The sequence below is a fragment of the Castor canadensis genome, chromosome 13 (genome assembly GCF_047511655.1).
Source record: "Castor canadensis chromosome 13, mCasCan1.hap1v2, whole genome shotgun sequence".
NCBI lineage: Eukaryota > Metazoa > Chordata > Mammalia > Rodentia > Castoridae > Castor > Castor canadensis.
Window position 1 is genome coordinate 1133681 of NC_133398.1, and position 22401 is coordinate 1156081.

General features: G+C 50.1%; 1 protein-coding gene across 1 annotated transcript; it reads left to right on the plus strand.

The window, feature by feature from the left end:
* The first annotated feature begins 3722 nt into the window (after nt 1-3722).
* On the plus strand, nt 3723-20772 carry Obp2a (odorant binding protein 2A). The gene is made up of 6 exons (XM_074052659.1): nt 3723-3815; nt 4327-4460; nt 4688-4758; nt 5230-5340; nt 5948-6049; nt 20555-20772. The coding sequence occupies exons 1-6, from the start codon at nt 3723-3725 to the stop codon at nt 20770-20772; spliced, it is 729 nt and encodes a 242-aa protein (XP_073908760.1).
* Nucleotides 20773-22401: the final 1629 nt, after the last annotated feature.

Here is a 22401-nt window from a genome sequence, read left to right on the forward strand (position 1 = left end):
GAACCTGAAGTGACCCTTTAAAAGTGTAAGTCACATCCTGACTGTCAAAGTCCCTGGGTTCTCCCAATTTCACTCGCAAAAAGAGCTGAAGTCCTTACAATGGCCCCAGCCCACCCCAGTAGGTCCTGCTCTTTCTGTGCCCCTTTCCTTTGACTAGTTCCCCCAACCACCATCATCCTCCAGCCACTCTGCCCTCCAGGCCCTCTGTCCCCTACAGGCCTGCACTTTGTTCCTCCATCCTGGAATCCTTTTTTACCTGATTTTCATGGCTCATTTCCTCCACTATCACCAATTCTGTGTTCAAATGTCACCTCGGTGAGGCTAACTTGGACCATTCCATTTAAAACACAAACACCTCTTGTCTCAACATTCCCCGTTGAATTCATTCCATTTGCTTTTTCCTCATCGCAATAAGACCCTTTAAAATAACATATAATTATATGAACCAGTGCTCAATCAGGAGAGAGAACCATATAATTGAGCAAACAGGGGAGGTTTATATAATGAACAATGAACAATACAAGTGTAAAAGGAACTACAAATAATAGTTCAGGGTTCCAGAAGAGCAGCTATGGAAGAAATAATTTGGGATGAGGTCTCCTCTAAAAGCTGGATTCAGACCCTGGTGAGAGAGGTGTGTTTGGAGTCTAGGGATAGAGAAACATTGGGCCAGAGCTGGTGATGGTCAGTGTAGAAGGTCGCAGGTAGGGAAAGGCAGGCTGGCCAGCAAGCAGAAGTCTCTTTTCCATTCCAGGGGGTGGTGGTGGGGGGAGATCAACTTAAAAGGAGGAAGGTTTTATTTTCACTCATGTTTTCAGTTCATGCTCATTTAGACCCTTTGCTGTGGGCCTGTGGTGAGGCAGAGAACCACGGCAGAGAGAAAGTGAGAAGACAGGAAGAGGCCAAGGCAGGATATGGCTCCAAAGACATATCCCCACTGACCTATTTCCTCCAGCTAGGCTGTACTTCCTAAAGTTTCCAGAGCCTCTCAAATACCACCAGCTGGGACTGAGCCTTCCACACAGGAGCCTGTGGGGGCACTTCACACGCAAACCCTAACAGTACGCTGATTCACCTCACATCTGCTTTTCAAGGCTGTGTGTCGGGAAAACACAGAAGGGAGGATGAAGACGCTTGAGGAGAGAAGCTGTGACTCCATCAGTGTGCTGGGAACTGTCTATGACAGTTGAGAGGGTCAGCCATAGTCCCCCCTTGCATGGACCCACTCACACTCCACATCAAGGTTATTCTGTAGCTGAGCTTCCAGAGTGGTGAGAGACATGGTCTCTAGAATAATTATGCAGATGGTTAGGGAAAATCTACAGTTCCACTGTCCAGAGGCCTCTCAGGCTTTATTGACATTCATCTCAAGCTTCTTGTATCCCTTCTAGGTGAGCCTTTATCCCAGCTGCACATCCTCTGGCATGGTGCTGTTGGTGGTGTCATCATAGTCTACTTACATGTGGGTGTTGTATGAAGCCCAAACACTGTCCCCTTTAGTGAGGAATTAGCTGCACCAAGAAGCTGTGACCACCCTGAGATTCAAGGCAAGGGTAGTGAGGGATGTGACCAGAAGTGGCGAGTGCCATAGATGTGGAGTAGGGTCATCCCAGCAGGATCAACACCAGAAGGGAATGTAGTCCTCAGAGAATGTCCCAGGCCATGGAGCAATGGGGCCAGGAAGTCGTTCTACTCCCGTCCTACCATTTCCCATCATGGGTTGACCTTAGTATCCTGGGAGTATCTACCATCTGTGGACCTCAACCTCATACCCTATGTCCTGTCCACCATGGGTTGGCCCCAACTTCCTGTCCTACCTCCTCTCGATGCTGTCTACTACCACTTTAACTTAACAACTACCTAAGTTGGAGAACTTGGTAGAATTCAGCCTGCTAGGACACAAGGTGAGACCATTGGGTGATGGGAGGCAGCTGGAAAGTTCCAATGGCACAAACCATAAGATTCGTGGTGGCAGCCCTGCTCTGTCAACCACGTGTACATTTTGTTCCCATCTGTGTCGAGCTTTGAATTACACGTGCCAATGTCGTAAGGTGCTTAGATCAACGATTCACACACAGCAAGTCAAGTACACATTGTCTGGGATGCAGTAAACAAGGACAGGACAGAAAATCCCCCTCATGGAGACTCCAGCCTGCTCACTGATCTCTGTTCCTAAAGAGCACAGGCCCCTCCCTTCCCACACCAGGGCTTCCTCCTCAGCAGCAACTACCATACTGGGGTCATTAGACCCCCACAGCTTATTAGAGAGTGCTCATTACTATTGTTTATTGAGTACCTGGGGTTGTCCAATTGGGCTAGAGAGGCACAAAGACGCCACAGGCCCCAACACTTGCCTTCAGAGCCTGTGTCAGCGGGTCTCAGGGCAGGTGAGTGAGGCCCAGGAACTGCAGTGGTGAGGAGTGGGGTTGATGCCAGCAGACAGGATACCTAGAAGAACCCAGCCAGGAGTTCTGAACTCATGTGGACACGTGGCCTCCTTGTGCTTCTCCTGCCCATTTGTCCAAAGGGAATGGGATTTGCACCTACACTGGGGGCTCTGCGTGGTCAAAGCTGATGAGGGAGGGGAAGCCAGTGGGAACTCAGAGACGCCAGCAGAATGAAGTCAAGACAGTTGCCCAAGTGTGGGCTCATGACAGATTGAGGTGGCTTCTTGCACTGAATCCCACACCAGTCTAGAAAATGGGGAAGAAATCAATGTCCATGGAGCCTCCATTGTGTCAGGACAGCCCAGGAGCTCCACGTGTCCTCTCAGCAGGTCCTCAGGTGACCAGAGAAACAGAGGATCTAAGGTTCCCTGTTAGACATGAGCCCTGCTGGCTCACAGAGGTGAACTAACTTGGCTTCTTCCTCTAATGGACATTTCGTGACCCCAAAATGTGGCTAAAACTGTTCATGCAGCCCAGATAAAACTGTAACCACTGGAGGGGGGTCAAGCCCCTCCTTTTAGGGCACTTAAATTGTACCTGAGGGGATGGCCGATGGACACAGATAGGAAAGTGGAAGGAGACAGCTGAGAGTGTGATGTGTTGTAAGAAAGCACAACTGGTCTTGAGGTGCAGAACCAAGCAGGTTGGGGTGATGTTGCTCCCTAGTGTGGCCTGGGGTCTGCTCTGAGGAGGTGATATTTAAACTGACCCTGAGTCATAAAATACTGCCCCACCTTCAGGAAGACCTAGGGTGTCAGGTCACAGACAGGGAAGAGCAGTGATGTCTCCCAGGGCAGGTACTTGGGATTGGGGAACCAGTGTGGTTAAGCTTTGTGCCTTCCTTGGAGCAGAAGGTAAGAATCCAGTTCCTCAGAGAACAAGCCAGGCGTGAATGTCTGGAGGGCAGGGTGAGGAAGCCAGGGCTCTTCCTCCCTGGCTCAAAGGGTTGACACCTGTGCCACCCCGTACTTGAGTAAGGTGTCCCCTCTGGGTGGGCTGGACCCTTGGGTGGTACAAACACCGACATATTGTGTGTGTGTGTGTTTATCTCTAGGTGGCACTGAATTGCTATTCATCAGATCCCAACAATAATAAAATCCACCTCCATGATGGGTGTGGATTTGGCCCTGACAGATGGACAGGAGGGGTGTGGTCAGTGCCAAGTGGGCTCAGGCCACTGGCCACAGGGACATAAAGGGCATCTGTGAGGAGCCAGGACAACCTCCTCCAGACAACACAGGTTACCTGCCTTGTCTGTGAGCACACAGCCTAGAGATGAAGACTCTCTTTCTGACCGTTGTGCTGCTCGGGCTGGTGGCTGCCCTGCAGGCCCAGGGCCCCCTGTTTGCCAACTCGGAGAAGCTGAATGTGAGGCTAGTCAGGGTTATGGGTGGGGTGGGAGAAAGGCATGACGACAGATAGAGGGGTGGACCTGAGCCCTGTTTTAGAAGGTGTTCTTTAAGGTTGGGATCTAACCCTGCATTCCAGACTGGAGTGGTCAAGATCAGGGGACTCTGTTGCTCCCCAACAGATATGGACCCTCCTGGGCACAAGGCTGGAGCAAGGAAGAGGCAGATTTGGGTGAGGGGTCCTGTTGAAGTCCTTACAGAGAAGGACACTCAGGAGTGAGGACTCACCTAGTACAGGGGCCTAGACCCCAAAGAGGACAGATCTTTGGAGGGAAGACCGCTCTGCCTCCACTGGGGGCAGGGAGCCGGGAGTCCTCTGGGCTCCCTCCTCTGAGTACAGTGATGTAGACATGTGGGGGATCGGCCATCTCTGGAGGTGGCAGCCTGGGCTCTGGGAATGTCTGTCTAGGCTGCAGGCTGTGTGCTTGGGTCCTGAGGGAAGGGTGGGCTCACAGTTTGGCCTGCTCCAGCTCGAAGGGACCTGGTACGTGAAGGCCATGGTGACCACCAAGAACCTAACAGAAAGGAAGGTACCCTGGGAAGCGTTCCCTGTGACCTTGACAGCCTTGGAAGGGGGAAAATTTGAGGTCACGAACACCATCATGTAAGTGTTACTCAGGTGGGGGGTCTCCTCAGTGCACCTGCTCTCCCCTTCCCCATCCATGTTTTGGGTATTATTGACAAAAATCCCTGGACTTTGAGGGAACACAGCATCCCAAAGCTCAGAGTGGGGTTTTTAGGGACTCCTGTTCTGCACCAATGCACCAGGTGAGCTGGGCAGTGTTCAGGTGAGTGTCCTGACAGCAGCTTCCCGTGGGCACTGTTTTCCAGGTATAACGGTCAGTGCCGAAAGAAGAAAGTTCTGATGCAGAAAACTGAGGAGCCTGGCAAATACACAGACTGTGAGTCTGGGCTGGCTGGGGACAGAAGGGTTCTGGCCCTGTCTAGCTCCCAGAGGGGCTACCTCTCCCTTCCCAGGTGCTTTGTGGCCCTGACCCCAGACACCAGGTGTCACGGAATTGCCCACAGCAGGAATGGATCAGGCCATGCCTCCCTCTGAGTGGTCCTAGTCATTGACGCGTAGGGAAAACAAGGTCTAAGGATTTGAGAAGCAGTGTTCGATAGCCGGTGTGGGTGGGGACCAACCTCCTGTCTCAGTCTCCTCTGCTGTCCAACGTCTAGACTCCATAGCTGGGTGACACCTTCCCAGGAGGGGACTTCTGCTCCGTGACAGAGGCCACAGCAAGGCCTGGGCTTGGGCTGTCTTGGTCTCCTGGTGTCCACCCAAATGTTTGGAGTGCTCCTTAACGAGGTCTTGGATGTTTTCTCTAGAACGAAGATGCTAAAGAGCTATTTTCTCTGTTCGTCTACAGTAAAGGGCAAGAAGATTTTATACATCGAGGAGTTGCCTGAGATGAACCACACCATCTTTTACTGTGAATGCCAGCACCACAGGAAAACATTCTACGTGGCAAAGCTCATGGGTGAGGGCCCCAAAGACTCTGTCTCCTGCCAGAAGCCAGTGGAACGGGCAGAAGCCATGCCCTGGCACTGGGGGACTAAAAAGCCCTGACTGGTCCCCGGGTTGTGGGCACAGTGTGCTGCGTGGGGAGTCCAAGCTTTGAAGAGGAAAGTGAGTCGTCAGGCAGGAACTGTCAGAGATAGTTGCTGACATGACCCTCAGAGGCCTGACCACTCAGGAGGTGTTCCAGCTGGCAAGAGCCACTTCCTCTGATCTAAGGCATGGGAGGGTCACCTTGAAGGTGAGGTACCTTGACAGACACCCTCATGGGGCAAGGACCCTCCAGAGTCAGGGGACAGCCCAGGGCCCCAGAGATGCAAGGTTCTTCCAGGCCAGGGGTGTGACCCTGCAGGGGTACTCAGGAGCTGTTTAGGGCCCCAGGGTCACTCAGTGGCTTAGGTATCCCCACCCCAGAGCTCCTCATCTTCTGCCGGGCCTCCCTCTCCTCCTGCCTGGGGCTGCTCCAGGTTGAAGCCCCTGGTGCTGGATGGTGCTTATGCCCTGTGTCAGCACCTCCTGCAGAGCTGTGACACCATCACCCCTCAGCTCACCTAGCCCCTCCTCCACAGGGAGGAGCCCCGAGGAAAACCCACAGGCCCTGGAAGAATTTAAGAAATTCGTACTGCGCAAGGGACTCCCACAGGATGGCATCTTTGTGCCTAAGCAGAAAAGTGAGAGGAGGGCTCTGTCCACATCCCTCCAAAGTGTCCCCTCTGTGTCACTCATGTCTCCCCATGTCTTCCGGGTCTCTCTGTGTCCTTTGTGTCTCTCTGTGTTCTCCTATGTCCCCCAGTCCCCTTACAGGGACATCAGGGTCCTGCTTTGGGTCTTGGTCACAGGGTCTGAGCTGTGGGTATGATGGGGTCTGGACCCTTGCCCAGGGTGTCTTCTCACACCTGGGTTTTTCTTGGTTTCTACAGAAATCTGCATTCCCAAGAATGACTAGGGTAAGTGACCCTCTGGAAGGACATGGAAAAGCCCCAGAGTCCTGGGTTCTGAGTTTGAGGGTCCATCTTCTCTGGCCTTGATCCTGTGCCTCTAAGCAGGAGAGACTCTGCCAGGCTAGGCAGGAGTGGTCACCACAGGAGTTTGACTGAATGTGATTCCTGGGACATTTGGGAAGTCCTTTCTTGAGAGCTCGTTTGGAGGCTCTAGCAGGGGAGCGTGTCTTCTCATAACCCTTGACTGAAGCATGGTCCTCCTCTGTCGGGAAAGGTCATTCCAGTCCCTGAAGATTACCCAGAGTCACTTCCTATGATCTCAGGCCTGGGAAGGGTCACCAGGGAAGAGGGTATGTGAAATAAAAATATTTCACTCGTCTTGGGTATTTTCAAAGTCTGCAAGCACAGGGAAAACCTCAGTCAAGGAGACAGATATTTGCATTCAAGAAGTGTAAAAATAGGTGTGGCAATCATCCAAGGAGACTGAAGGCACAGGTTGGGAGGGACACATGTAGAGCCATTAGGGAGGAAGGGGACATCCGCCTAGCCAACCAGATCAGCCTGATCAACCCTCGTGATCACTGGTTGACAGATGTCACAGCCAGATCACCCTCACATCCCAATGTCCTTTCTTTTATCTTCATCCTCCCCATACCCTGATCTCTACTTGGTCCAATCCCACTTGGTCCAATCCCACACTCTGGATGCCCAGAGACCTGGCTGGTCATGAAGAGGCAAGGGTGGCTCTTGGTTCCACAGCTGCCCGGCAGGCAGTGCATGGCACAGAAGCTTGGGAAAGGAAATATCTGACCCCAGCTGTCCCCTGCTGACTGCTGCTCCCACAGGAGGGAGTTCATCTCTGCTACTCTTCCTGTCACAGCAGCCACCCAGGTTTATACCTCCTGAGCCAGCCCAGCTGCCAACACAGAGCTGAGATCACCTCTCCTGCCTGGACCACCCTTCTGCTTAAATACCCCTCCCCCTTATCCACCCCCCACCACCTTAGTCCTCTGCTCCCATCCCCAACCCTTCCTGACTGCAAATAAAGTGCTTCAACAGCCACTCTGGGCTCAGCATAGGATGAAGAGGCCTAAGAGCTCTGCTAGGATAAGGAGCCATAGGGAAGGTGGGAGGATGCTGACCTGGCAGGGCCAGACCCTAAGGAACATGGCATCTGATGACCTTCCCACATGCAAGAGCTGGGGAGTCACTGGGAGGTATGCCTGGAGACATGTGTCAGGGCTGCAAATGGTGTGCAAGTCTCTGCCTGGGCTCCTGGGCCAGCAGACTTTGTGGGACCCTGGGAGGGCCTCAACTTTGAGCAGTGGCAGGGGTGGAGGGAGGGTTGCCAGTACCTCCCTTTTTAAACCTTCAAGCAAGACGGAGAGAGCAACAGCCTCTGACAGCCCTCCCTGTGGCTTGTCCGGTGACCAGGATCTGTACTGAAACTGTCCCACAGGGATGTAGTGGACCACAGGAAGGGAGGATAAAGACAGTCTCAGAAACCAAGAATCACAATGGGACCCAGACTCCCAGAGGACAAGCCTGCAAAGTGTCTATCTTTCCCTGAGGGGCTGTAGATTGCTCAGCCAGGTGACCATGAGCTCAGGAACCCTCCAGCCCGACTCCCACCCTGTCCCATTGTTCCCTCTTTGCTCCTCTCCTGCCTGACCTGATTCTTGGTAGGGGAAACTGTGTGGTCCTGAAATGAATCCAAACCATCAGGTGCCAGGTGCAGCCCAAGGAATCCTGGACCCATTGGCGGATAGGGGAAGCTCTGGCTCTACGGCAATGGTGGGCATAGGGGTGTCCCTCCACTCTCCAGGCCCAAAGTAAATTACCGCGGGGTCAAAGATTATTATGTGAAAATAGAAGAAAATAAATTATCCTGGGGTGGAAAAGGATTCTCAAAGCATCTAAGCAATAGGGGGAAAGAACCCCAAAACACCCACCCGAGAAGATGGAGATTTGATTCAGGAGTGGAAAACGCAGGTGTAGAAATCACCAATGGGCGAGGGCCCATGATGCCCCTGTGGACAGCCTGTCTCAGGCACCCCTGCCCCATCTGCCATGTACCTTCATCTTCTGGTGGATTACAACACCTCTTTCCCCACATCCCAACCTGGGGATTGTCTGTAGGTCAGTCAAGCTTTCCTGGACACCTGCCTTTGGTGGTTCAAGACAAACAGACCAGGCACCTCTGGCTGGTGGAATCTCAACCCTGAGCTGGGAGATACCAGTGCTGCCCAGGTAGACGTGGACTTCTCTGGCTCTGTGTTAGTCTGGGCTCCTGAGCCTCTGCAGCCACCCCAGGGGTCACCTGTCCCTACCCTTTCATCACCTCCCATTCTTCACCTATGGGCTCTCCCTTTTCTTAAACCAGAGACTATTTCCATTGCTTTTAACCTTGGTCTCCTCAGAAACACTGACGTATGACTATTTGAGGAGTGCTGTTACAAACAAGTCAGGAAATCTTTCAATACAACCCCAAATGTGTGCAGAGGTGATGAACAGAAACTCCTCAGGGAAAAAGGGACCCACAGAGGGGCTGAAGCCACAGAGACATGAATGGCAGAAATGACTGTTTTTGTTCTTTTCCAAGTGGATTTTTTTTGTACTAGTTTTGAGGCAGGGTCTTACTCTGTACTCCAGGCTGGCCACACACTCAGGCTCCTCTTACCTCAGCCACCCAGGGGCTCTGATAAATAACAGGTGTACACCACCACTACTAGTTTCTCCAAATGGATTTTCAAAAATACATTTACAAGGAAAAGCAAAACACCTGGAGACCTTGACCACACAGGTTCCTCTGATGCTGTTGGCCTAGTAGGGCCAACAGCAGATGACCAGGTGCTGGGGACAGAAGGCCCTGGTGTGTGTCCCCCAGGGCTTAACTGGTAATACACCTTGGCACCTTGTTTTCCCTCTTTTTCCTTGTCCATAGAATGGGCAAGGTGAGTCCACAGCACACTCACCCATACAGGGCTGTTGTGGAGAGTTCACACACATGTGCACATGTCCTCACATGCACAGACATACACACTCATGCACACATGGACACACACACCTGCATGTATGCATATGCACACACACGCACTCTCCAGCACACAAAGCACACGCGTGCAGTATGCACACACAATGCACACACATGCACACATGCCTGTGACTGTGGCTGGTGCAGGCTAAGTCTGTGTGACTGCTGTGATTGCTGGAGGATCATAATTAGCATGAATGTTTATACAGTATCTAACATTTCTCCATTCAATATTGTGGGAAAAGCATGCCAGCAAACATTCGTCATCCATAAAGTGACTTCAAATCACAGCACCCTACAAAATAATGAATTAATTTTGTTTTGTAGCATAGGTCAGCTTCAGAGGACCCTTAGATGAAAGTGTCCACAGCTGCTCCAAATTCTTCATAGCTGTCCTCAGTCCGGTCAGGGACAAGTGCCTCCCCCATCCCATGACAGCTAGTGCACATGTGTGACTGGCCGTACAGACAGAGCTCAGCCCACATGCCGTGGGGCTGTCGGGAGACCTCCCTCCTGTGCACAGATCCGGGTGCTACAGCGCAGGTCCCAGCTGAGACTCATCTGAGCATATTATTGTCTGTGTGTGGTCTTTATCACTGGTAGAGCGAGCTGAGTTGGTAACATGAAGAACTGACAACTCCTGGAGCTGCCAGTCTCAGGGAAACCCAGCAGCAGCTAGAGGCGACTGAAGAGATCCAGACAGTGACAGGAGCAGAGCCTGCAGGGAGCAGGCTGTGAAGTGCTGAGAGGGCAGGAGACAAGATTGCCACCCCACTGGCAGCCCCGAGTTATGTGCTCCAGCTACCAAGGAGCTGTAACACTTTGGGTGAGGGTCCTGACATCCCAGGTTCAGAGCTGCTGACACTACAGGAGATGCTCTTTGCCTATTCACAATTTGCATCTTAATAGAGCAAAAGAACCCTCAGCTGATTGGTGACAAAAATCACATTTGTGAGTCAATAACCATCCTCTGAAACACTCTCAGGTACTACTGACCCTGTAACCTTCCTGGGGTGACTACAGCCACTTGACATGGCAACCATTAATCTGTCATGAACCTGCAGGCTGTGTGACATGAGAGCCTCAGCAGGGCAGAGCTGTGTGGAATCTCCTGGGAGGAAGGGAGTGAAAGTCTTGCAGGAGGCAGCATGGAGAAATGGGGAGGATGCCGGGTTTAAGAAGCAGCAGCCCTTAAGACACTGCTTAATTAAACTTGCAGTGTTGTACAGTGACGTTGGTTTTTCCTCTTGTATGGTTCTATGAATTCTTAGTTTTAACAAGGATTTCTTTTAGTATAGCAGGATGAAGTAGGGAGAAGTTGGGAGCAGGGAGCATTTCCTGTTCCTGCACATAGACTCGGGTTCCGTGAGTGTTAATTCACGCATTGACTCATGTCTCCACTGCAGCCAGGACACAGCACTTTCCTGGGCCACGCCCCTCCTCGCCTCCTAATCTACTGAGGTGTGTGTCCCCTAGCTTTGTCTCTTGAGGATGGCACATGAATAGAGGATGTCACGGTACTGAACCTTCTGGGACTGGCTTCACCCACCCAGTAGACCACCTGTGAGGTGTTCTCTGTTGTTGTGAGCAGACATTCTCCTGCAGACAGCATGGCCTGTTCCATAGCCAGTGGGGCCAGTGGAGGGACAGCTGTTGGTAGTAGTGAAGGGATGCCCGGGGCTTCTGTGTCCTTCTCAGACACTCCCAGCCCCATGGGAGATGTCCCTTCTCACTGCATTTGAGGACTAAGAAATGACTGCCATGTGTTCTTGGACCCTGTAGACCCAGGAGCTGAACCTGGGCCAGCACTCCATTTTCACCTGGCCCCCAACAGAGGGTTGAGATCCCAGTGTGGTGGTGTGATGGTACACCTTCTAGCCTACAGTCCTGACATTCCTGGGTCCTCCCCTGTCCCCACTTCATGGTGACTCCAGGTGAGTGTCCACAGTCTCCTGCGGGGAGCTGCGTTCACCTGATGGTCACGGCCTGGCACTGGAGTCTCCTTCTTTTCTGTGATGGTTTCTGGGGTGAAAACTGATTCAGGTGGGGAAACTTGGCAGGAAGCACAACTGACCTTGGGGAGGCTGACGTTGGCTTTGGCTCAGTGTCATTGATCTGTGGGTTACACTCATGTCAGCTGCCTCCCTATTCTCCTCCATGAACACCATGTGCTACAGATCATCTCTGCAGACCCCTGGCTTTCAGGTCCTTGATAGCTGCATCATCTTATCAATGCATCTCATTGGCCCAGTGAACGGAGGGTCCTCAGCTCTCCTGAAACACAGCCAGCTGATGGAATTGGGGTCTCGGATAGCAGACTCGCCCCAGACCCCTCCACTTGTGAGCTCTTCGAACACCTGTCCATGTCCTGCCAGGCTAGCTCTGGTGTCCTCCCCTCACTTAAAGCAGTCATCACCATTTCCCAAGCTTCGGGGCCCCACCCCTAGATACATCAGGCAGGCTCCAGAGAACCCAGGAGGATGTGAAATCCTGGGCCATGGGAGAGGCTGCTCTCATCAACTACTCTCCCGTCACAAGCTGGACGGAGCCACGCCATCAGCCCCTCAGGAACAACTGTGCTCTGGGTCCCCCAGTGCACTATTTCAGTGGAGTGGCCGCTTCGCCCTGCCCAGCACAGCACCCCCAAGATGCCCAAGGTGGGGCATCAAGAGATTCCCACAGCCTGAGTCAGCACTGTGGTTATGATACAGGGAAGGAGTTCTCACAGGCTTGGACCTCATGGAGACCTTTGCGTAGTCTTCCAGCAAGAGGCTGTTTTTCTCCATCTGGGTACGTGGACCACTTCCCAGAGGGCACAGGGGAAGGTGGGTTCAAGGTTCTAGGAAGTGTTCTAGGTAATTCAGTCCCAAGCCTCAGCCCCCGCACCTCCTGATTCAATGACACTGAGGGATTTCTGAGGCTCACATTCAGCAATGTGAATTTCTCTGAAATTCTGTCACATTTTCAGTAAGTTCCCGCACTGGTCTTCAGCTTGGTCTACTTCTGGCTAAAGGAGAGCAAGGTCTATTTGAGTGCTACTTTGGAGTCTGTCTTAGACTGTTCAGGCTGTTATAACAAAATACCTTAGACTATGTGACTCACAAACACACTTTTTTCTCAGTTTTGGAAGCTGGAAAGCCCACGGTTGAGAAGCTAGAAAATTCAGTATCCTGGTTCATAGATGGAAACTTCTTTCCACTTTTTCACATACTGGAAGGGAAGAGCTCTGGTCTCTTCAGCCCCTTAAGCAAGCACTAGTCCTATGCATGACCTATTTGACCTACTCACCTCCCCGAGCCCCACTTCTTAACTATCACCTTGGGTGTTAGGTTTCAGCATACGAGTTTTAGGGGAACACAAACATTCAGGCCATAGCAGAGGCCCTGTGAATTTCATCCCCTGCCTTAACTTTGTCAGGGAAGACTGCCAGTCATTTTTTAGCCTTGGTAGCCTATGGTCATCGCCAACCAGCTTCAAAGTTCTCATGATTGTTACTTCTGCAGCTCTAGAACCGCAGAGATGTTGCACCCAGGAGTCCACCTCTTCTGCGTGCAGTCCATCCTGGCTCACCATACTTGTAGCATTGGCTTAGCAAAGGCTCTCATCACTCACTGGACACCAACAGGAGGTCCTCATAGTATCTGGTTATCAAGAGTTGCAGCTTGAGGCTCTGTTCCTCTAGGATCTCCTTGGTATCACTGGTCTCAGCTCAGGCAGTCTTAGCAGGAGACCCCCCTCCCGCACAGGAATCCAAATGAGAGTAGCTTATTTAGGAAATGATCCCAGAAAACGAGGGAGTCAGGGGAGTCAAGGCGGTCCATGAAGTGTTATCACAGAAATCACGTTGTGGGGAAACTAGAACTTCTCCTGATGGGGATGTCTTGGAGCTGCTGCAGGACAGATGTGTTCCACGGTCTACTCTGCAGGACCACCCCCGCGAGGCAGCCACTCATCCGATAGAACTAAGGCAGACTCAGGAGGGAAGAGCACAGGAGGCATAAAGCCATGGGTAAATATGCAAGTTTTCCCCCTCATTTTAAACTGCTTTAGTAGGTCATTGATAGAGCTGGAGATTAAGCTCTATCTTAATATGTAGAGCACTCACCTAGCAACCACAAAGCCTAGGTTTGAACTCAGGTCTTGCAAAACAAAGAGAAAAAGATGGTAATTGGTGGCTTTAAGAAAGGTAACAACGAAGCACGGGACTTACATCACAGTAAAAGTAAAACGTATGACACCAATAACACAAAGGGGACCGATGCACATTTCCTGTGATAAGGTTCTTATTCTGCAATAGTGGTACAAATTTGATTGAAGGTAGACGGTGGTAAGTTAAAGATGTATACTGCAACAGTAAAGAACCAGTGAAATACAGCTGGCAAACCAAAAAGAGAGAAAGTATTCAGTCAATCCAAAAGTAGACAAAGCAAGAGGTAAAAAGGAAACCAGATGGGACAGACATCAAGATAATACATTAAACTTAATCGAATCAATAAGCACATAAAATGTAGATGGTTTGAACAATCCAGTTCAAGGGTAGAGATTGACCACCAAATGATGCTGCCTACAGGAAGCACACTTTATCAAGTTAAAGTGAAAATGGAAAGATCTGGCCAATTGACACTAAGTCAAAGAGCTGCTGTACTGTATTAACTTCAGAAGGAGAAGATGCCAGACATATGGGTCATTTATCACAACAAAGGGTAAATTCATGAATGATAAATAATAATAAGCACAGATGTCATCAAGAAAAGCATTCAAAATACACAAAAGAAACTGATAAATTGGAAGAGGCATTTAAAGCTCTCTTCCCACAGGAAGACGCCGCTCTTTTCAGGGCATGGCCAGTGTCATCAGGGCAGAGCGCTCAGCTCAGCAAGTCCAGCAAATTTAAGAGGATTCCAGTTTGTGACAACAGCGTAACTAAATCAGAAATATTTCTGGAAAATCCATAAATATTTAAAATGTAAATAGCATACCTCTAAATAATCCATGGCAAAAGAAGAAATAAGAATTAAAAAAACCAAACAAACAGGAGGGCTTTTTGAGCTGGATGAAGACGAAAATACCAAGTGTAAAGTCTGGAATTTCCCTGTGGCCCAGCGAGGAGGTAGTGATGGCACCTCACACCTGCATCAGAAGATAAAAAGCTCCCAAGATGACCACCTCAGGTCAAGAAACTGGAAAGCAACTGAAACTAAAACCAGATTAAGAAGAAAAATATAAGAAAAGTCAGAGTGGAAATTAAGAAAGTAAACTAATGAACAGTGGAGAGGAATCAATGAAACCAAAAGCAGAGAGAGACAGAGAGAGGGACTGAACACATTAAAGATATCATGAATGAGAAAAGTGACATTGACGTTACTGCAGATTCTACTTTAGAGAGTCAAAAGGTAATATTATATTTTTACAACAATACATCTGACAACTTAGAGAAAATGAACAGAGGACCCAAATTACCAGAGCTCAGTCAAGGAAAGACAGATTACCCGAGCAGTCGTGTACGTAGGACCTGGGGTTTATTCCAGGGAGTGCCAGGCACCCTCTCACTTTAACAAAAGGTCATCTAGAAGCCTGTAGAACGTGGCCCGGTTCACTCCACTTCTTAACTTGCAGCAGAGTGGACAGGGGTGATGGGTCACAGAGCGACCTCCAGGACAGATGTGTGGACATGACCTCACTTTAATTGCCTGTGATTTGATACAAAAACTATCTATAAAGTTTGAAAGCAATTGTATCAGCTCAGAGAAACAGGAACTAGGTCTTTATTTATGAAAAAGGAACAACTTCTCAGATGGAGGGGCCCAGAGCTCAGAGGGCAAAGGCCTTGCCAGGCAGGCGAGTGGGTGCAGAGCAAACCTCAGGCGGGGGCCTTTCCCTTTCCTAAGTGTGTGAGCGAGGTTGCACTTCAGAACTGCTGCAGGCACCAGGGTGCTGTGCACTCCTCTTCCTCCCCCTCTGCCAGAGAACTGTCCATGAATCACCCCTGGGCATTGGGTGTGGCCCATGTCAGTTGGCATGTTGTGCTATGGTGTGTGTTAGTTGGAGGCATGGGTTGGTTGTTAGTAGTTGGTTGTTGGCGTGGGTTGGTTGTTGGTTGGAGGCTTGGGTTGGTTGTTAGTGTTTTGCTGTGTGTTGCATGTCAGTTTGTGGGGTCTTGTCTTTGATTCACAGGTCTCCAGAGAGGAGAAGTTGCGCCTGTGCTCCCAGTGACTCTCACAGACACTGGATTACTGAGCCCCTGGAGAGGGAGTCTGGAGGTGGAGCCATAGGGAGATAGACAGCCCACCCCAGAGGCTCCAGCCTCAATCCTGAATCATTGGACATGAAGGAAGCCTGAACCAATAGCCTCACCCCAAAATACATGGCAAGACAAATCTGTCCCCACTGAGCCCAGCCCACGTTGCATCTGTGCAAACACTGGGCTCTTGGCTAAGACGTTAGGTTCTTAGCAATAGTCCTTGAAACACTATATCTTGCTACCATATCTTTGCCCAATTAAATCTGATTTGGGTGATGGTAAAACTTCAATGTTCTAGTTTGGTCACTTCACCTACATTTATTATTTGCTATCATTTGTAGGGAACATTCTCTGTCTCTCTATGCCCGTCTCTTGGCATTACTGTCATCTGACTGATTAGAAATTATTCAGTGCATTATAATAAATTGCATCCATCATGAATTTTTAGGAAAACTCTTTCTAGAAGTATGACATCCATATAGAAAATTACAAAACTGCTTGGCATCCCCCGTGATCAGTACAACTGTGAATCCAGATGACAACAGATGGAATTGTCCCTGTCCTTACTTGGTCACTATTATCTCCAAAGATAGCAGTTTTCCTGGGTTTTTAAAGATGACAGATTAGGTTTTCCTACTCTTTCCCTCCCTCCCTCTCTTCCCTCCTACGGACGACATCATCCAGGGGAGGCTGCATTTGGCATTTATCACAATCCCACCTCCCTGTACAGAGCGATTGCTGCCACAGGCTTCTGCTCGTCCTGGTTGCAGGAACTTGCTGGATGTCCTCCATCTCACTCTTCCTCTCTAGCACAGTGACCATGGCTTTGCGGAGGCTATGCTGTGATGAGAGGGACTTGGACAGGTTTCGTCGCAGCCAGGTCCAAGGTCCTTCCCAGTCACCTTTCTGGGGGAAGCTGCAGGGCCTGGGGGTCCAGCCTTGGCATCTTACCAACTCTATGAGGCACCTCTGGGAGCCTGTTCTGCAGGCCTCTCAGCCCCCACCCAGCTGTCCATTCCTGGTCAAATTCCCCCACCTCACACCTCTGGAAGCCTCCTCCTCAACTCTTCTCTGGAGAGTTGGGCAAAGGGAGGCACTGGGGGATGACAAGCACCTGCCTGGCTGACATAGTCACTCAGACGGAAAACTCGCCCTTGGCCGCCCTACAGGGACTTGGCTGTGGAGAGTTTGGCTTGGGTCTTCTGTGCTGAGCCCTGGAGCTGGCAGGAGCCAGAGGATGCTGTGGCCTGACAATGACATCTTTGTGCCTCTCTGGCCCTGGCCTCGCTTCCCACATGCGCTCAATAACTCTGGGTGATGGAAGAGAAGGTGGCAGCTGACCCCATAATTACCCTATAGGAAGTGTTGCTGGGCAGTGCCCTATTCTACCCAGGTGAGAAGGGGCAGGGCAGCACCTGTCAGGCCAGGGACCAAGAGGCAGGTCCAGCTTCCAAGGGCCAAAGGGGAAGGCTCTGGCATTCTGTCTGTGGTGGCTGCTCATTGACAAGCAGGCCCCCTGCCCACTGCTGGGTCCCTGAGAGGACAGGGTGTTCTCTGAACCCCTTGACCTTCCAGCTCCTGAAAGGCTCCATGGTGTTGTCAGAGGAAGCTGGGGACACCCGGGGCAGCTGAGGGGACTGGGATACTACTTTGTCACTGCCCAGTGGGGGTCATTGGGGAAGAGAGGATGGGGGCATGACAGGATGGAGGTGGGATGTCAGCCACACAGGGTTGACAGAAATCTTCTCCTCCTTCTCCATTTTCTTGGGGTGTACACGGCTGTGTGTTGGAAAGGGACACATAGATAGGGCCAATTTAGTTTTTGACAAAACAGTGCCACAGAAAAGATAATCTCTCTACCCCATGGTGGGGGAATAATTGCCTGTCCTCAGGCAGATAAACCAACCTTGACAAGAGCGCAGGCCTTCCTCATACAAAGTCAGTGCTGACACGTGGATACCAGGTCTCAATGTCCTGCAAATCCAAAGCATTGAGACCAAAACAAAGGCAAGATTGTCAGGACCTGGGGTGACAAATGGTTCTCACATGAGTTCAGTGAAGGGAAGTTAATGGGTTGACTCCATTGACATTAAAGACTCTTGCTCTACAGGACATTGGTAGCAGAATTAAAAAAAAATTATGCACTGAAAATATTTCAAATTACATAACACAACATGAGCATTTTAGAGAAATCTCAGACCTCAGCATGGAGAGAGAAAACAACCAGCAAACACGAACAAGGTATTGGAGAAACTCTCCATCAGAGGAGGTGTGCAGAGTAGGTGAGTGGAGCCCAGCTGCCAGGGAAAGGTGGAAACCCACGAGAACAGCAGAACCAAGTTTAAGAGAACAGGAACTCATACATATTGCTTGTGGAACACAAAATGATACAACTCTTTTGGAGAATGGTTTGCAATCTCTAATGAATTTAGGTGTATACTTTGCACATAATCCAGCAGTTTCTTAAAAGAAATGAAAATACAGGATCACACTAAAACTTGTAGACCAAGTTTACAGCAGCTCCTTTCATAATTGCTAAAAAGCTGGAAATGACCCAATGTCTTCACCACAATAGGTGAAACTGGCAGGTCCATGCAGGCATACAAGGGGAGAAAGTGTGGACATGCACAACAATGTGGATTAGCCTCAAAGACAGTGTACGAAATGAACTAATTCAGCCTCAAGAGGTCACCCACTGCATGACTGCATTGGAGGGACATTCTGGGAAGACAAGCCTACAAACAGGGGAAAGACCATTGGTTACCAGATGTAACCAATGGAGTTAGGGAGGAGTTGGCCATGGCACAACCACTCTGTATAATAATTAGGTAGCAGCCACACAAGTCTTTCTGATGTGGGGTCCTGTGAATTTTAGCACAATGCATAAAAATTTGTGCAGCTTTCACAACCAACGTGGAGAATTGTGGCTTTATTACACTACACATAAAACATCACCTGCAAAATATTCACAGGAAATACAGAGAAAACAATAAAATCAAAGTTGAACCTTCAGAAGAATTAGCAATATTGATAAACTTTAGCAAGGATAAAGGACAAAACACCAAATAATAATAACATCAGGAATTAAAATGAGGTGTCACCCTGGCATTAGAATGGGATTAGACATTCAAAGAATGATAAGAAAATATTTCAACTTTATGAAAATAAATGAGATAGACAAATTCCTTAAAAAAAACAAAGTACCCAACTTGACAAGATGTGCAGTGTCTTAATAATCCTTTGTCTATCGAAGAACTTAAACTTGCAATAAAAAGTCCCACTGTTTAACCTCACTGGCAAACCAGTGAGGTTTTGAAACATTTACTAAATGTTTCAAAAGTAAATGGGTAAATGGTACCATTTTGTTTGCTTCTTTTTGTGTTAGTGAGGTTGGAATAACCTTACTACAAAAACCCTGTCAAGGGTGTTATAGGAAGAGAAGACTGAAGAGAGAAAACTCACAGAGATGTATGGAATGAATGCCTCCAAAAAAATCTAAGCAAACCAAATCCATAATACAGAGGATGCAGAAGATGGTTTGAACAAGTAGGGTTTATCCCAGGAATGCAAGGTTAGTTTGATATTGAAAATCCACCTACTTAATTCACCCTATTTGCAGACCTAACCGAGAAGTTGTGAGAACATTTCCCTAAAAGAAAGGTCATCTGTGATGACCTTACTCACCTTGTGCCATTCATGGTATTTAATGAAGCACAATTGCAGAATCGAGCACAGCTCACAACCACAAGCAAATATGTTTGACCATGCTGACAGCAAGGCTTTAGAGATGCAATCGCTCCCCATGTGTCTGCAGGAAACCGAGAGAAGTGTCCATGTGGTTCTGAGTTGCAGCCCTGGTGTGGAGGACACTGGCCAGGGTCCTCATGGCCCCTGGGACCTGGGAGGAAACCTGAGGTCCTTGGAGCCTCAGGATCCCAGTAGCAGAGTGCCATGTCCTGCTAGGATGCAGGGTCACAGGGGACAATATCTAGCAGCAGACTGTCCCAGGCTCTTTATCAGCTTCTTTAGCTCAGTGGACATAGTCTCTTTGCTTGATACCTGAGCATCTGAGAGGTCATCCTCTGCAAGTGTCCTCCCTCTGAGTCACAGGCTGCCCCTGGGTCTGCTGTCACCAATGCCAGCACCCGGACCCCAAGGAGTTTGTGACCTCATTCAGATCAGTAGGCCTGAGTATGGATTCAGCTTGTACCTCAGGGAAGCCTTGGGCTCCATTGATCAGAGAGGCACCTGTGCGGAAGAAAGACCTGGAGGCCACAGAACTGGCCTTTAAAAAAAAATGTTAAGGGGTATATTTGTTGTACAGGGGGAATTCCAAATAGGCTTAAATTGTGCATTGATTAGATCACCTCCACTGTCTGCCCCACTCAACCCCTTCCCGCCCCACTTAAAGCAATCGAAAGAGGTTTCTTTGTTCTATTTCATATCGGTATGTGAAGTCCATCAAACATATTCCCTCACCTTAATCTCTCGTTCACCCTCCCCGCTCCCACAAGTCCCTCCTCCACACAGTCCCTATTTTACAGTCCTGCCTTTTATTAACATGTAAGTCAATGTTCAAAGGGATTTCTCGATGTATCCCTGCGTGGGTATGTTTTGCTTTGGTCAGTTCAGCTACTTCCAGAACTGGCCTTGTCTGCAGTCCAGACAGTCAAGCCCCTGGCAGTCAGCATCCAGGCTGGGATTCTGGCCCCTGGTACCACAGCATTGGCCACCTACTGTCCTACTGTTCTGCTTCCCTGTCTGCTCCTGGAAATTGTATTCCTGGATCCTATTCTGGATTTAAGTGACCGGGGGGTGAATAACAGTGTTCATGGAACACTCTTTTCTTTTCTTTCTTAACCCTCCTGTGGTCATCTTATGTTGTGAGGGAGTTCATTCTTCCGGCACCTGTATCCCTATGACCCATGGCTTTCCCTCCCTACTGACCCTCACTGGGCAGTGGACAAACACAGCTTCCAATCCCCGCAGCTGTCCCTAGTGTTCAGCTCCTTCCAAGAACAGGGCAGCATCATGGAGCCTCTCAGGAACTGGAAGGTCAAGGGGTCCAGAGGATACCCTGTCCTCTCAGGGTGCCTGCATGTCAATGAGAGGCCACCACAGGCAGGATGCCAGAGTGGCTCTCGGGAGACAGGACCTGACTCCTGGTCCCTGGTCTGACTGGCTCTGTCCTCTTCCACTTAGGAGGGCAGGGCACTGTCCAGTAGCACCTCCTACAGGGTAATTATGGGATCATCTGCCAAGTTCCCTTCCATCACCCATAGTTATCGAGATCGTGTGGGGAGCAAGGCCTGGGCCAGAGGGGCACAAAGATGACATCGTGAGACCACAACATCCTCTCTGCCCTCCACTGGGTCAGTCCAGAGTCCCAGAACAGACATCCAAGTTTGGAGCTACCCAGGACAGGAAGAAGAATGGGGATCACCCACCAGAGAGTGGGAGAGGCTCTGGGCATCTGTCACCTGGCAAGTGCAAGCACAGAGCTGACCATGGTGTCTGAGGCTCCCACCTGGCCTGTGTGTGAGACTCTGCAGGTCAGCACTATAGGGAGGGCAAAAGACCAGGCAGGAATGGCCAGAAGAATGACCATGCCCCTTTGAGGGGTGGGCTCCTCATGGATGTGTATGCAATGATGCCGCTGCATCAAGCACCTCTCTCAGGAGCCTAGGGTAAGAGGGCAACCAGCAAGGAGACAAAGACGGGTTTATTCCAGAGGGACACATGCAGGAAGGGCTGAGTGGTAGCTCCAAAACGTGTCACCCAGAACCTGTGAATGTAAGCTTATTTACAGATATGATTAAGGATCTTGAGATGAGACCATCCTGGATTGGGTGGTCCTAAATCCAAGGAAAAGTGTCCTTATAACAGTCAGGGAGAGAAAGACTCAGGACTCAAAACTGAAGTGATGTGACCACAGACCAAGGAACACCTTAGCTGACAGTAGACGGGACCTCCCTTGGAGCCTGTTGGGGTGCACAGCTCTGCACACACCTTGATGTTGGACTCTTGGCTTCCGTAACTGTGTCAACAAATTTCAGCTGTTTTTAAGATGTGACTTATGGCAACTTGCTTCAGCAGCTGTAGGGAATTCCCACAGGGCTCTGAGGAAACAAGGCCAGGAACAAGATGTCATGGGTGAGTGATTCCTACAGAGGGTCTGGGGAGGACCCCTCAGCAATTAAGCTGAGCCTTGAATCACAAATCAGGACCTCTGCAGGACAACCGAGGAGCGTTCCAGGCATGATGCAGCAGGTACAGAGGTCAAAGAGCAGAGTGGACTGACAGGAATGGAAATCCTGTGCCCTCTGAATCTCAAACCTTCCTGTCAGACTGAGCGTCAGGCTTTCAGTTCCCTGAAGGGGTTCCTGGGACAGCTGCGGGAAGGTGATGTGGGGAGAAGGCTTGGGGGAGGAGTCGCTGTTTCACCTGGGGCTCTAAGTGAAGCATGTGACCTTTCCTATTCCGTGAACATCGCCTCCAAACCAGGGTTACAGCCACTGCCTTGGAGGAGCCAGTGGCCTGTTGGTCCCTTGGTGGCTTAACGTGCTGTTATTCGAAACGATGACATTTCCCTGCCAGCTGGCTGCGGGAAGGGCTTGGAAGGGACTAGTTCCTACATGTCACGTTCCCCAGGGACCCTGAGCTGTGCTGTACAAAGGGCTGATAATTGAGGGGACTGAACAACCTTTTTCAGCCCCACAAGTGACTGACCTGTTGGCTGGCAATGAACACAGACCCGGAAGTGAAGACCCTGGTCCCGACCTTCAGGCTTGGTCTGGTTGCTGCCCT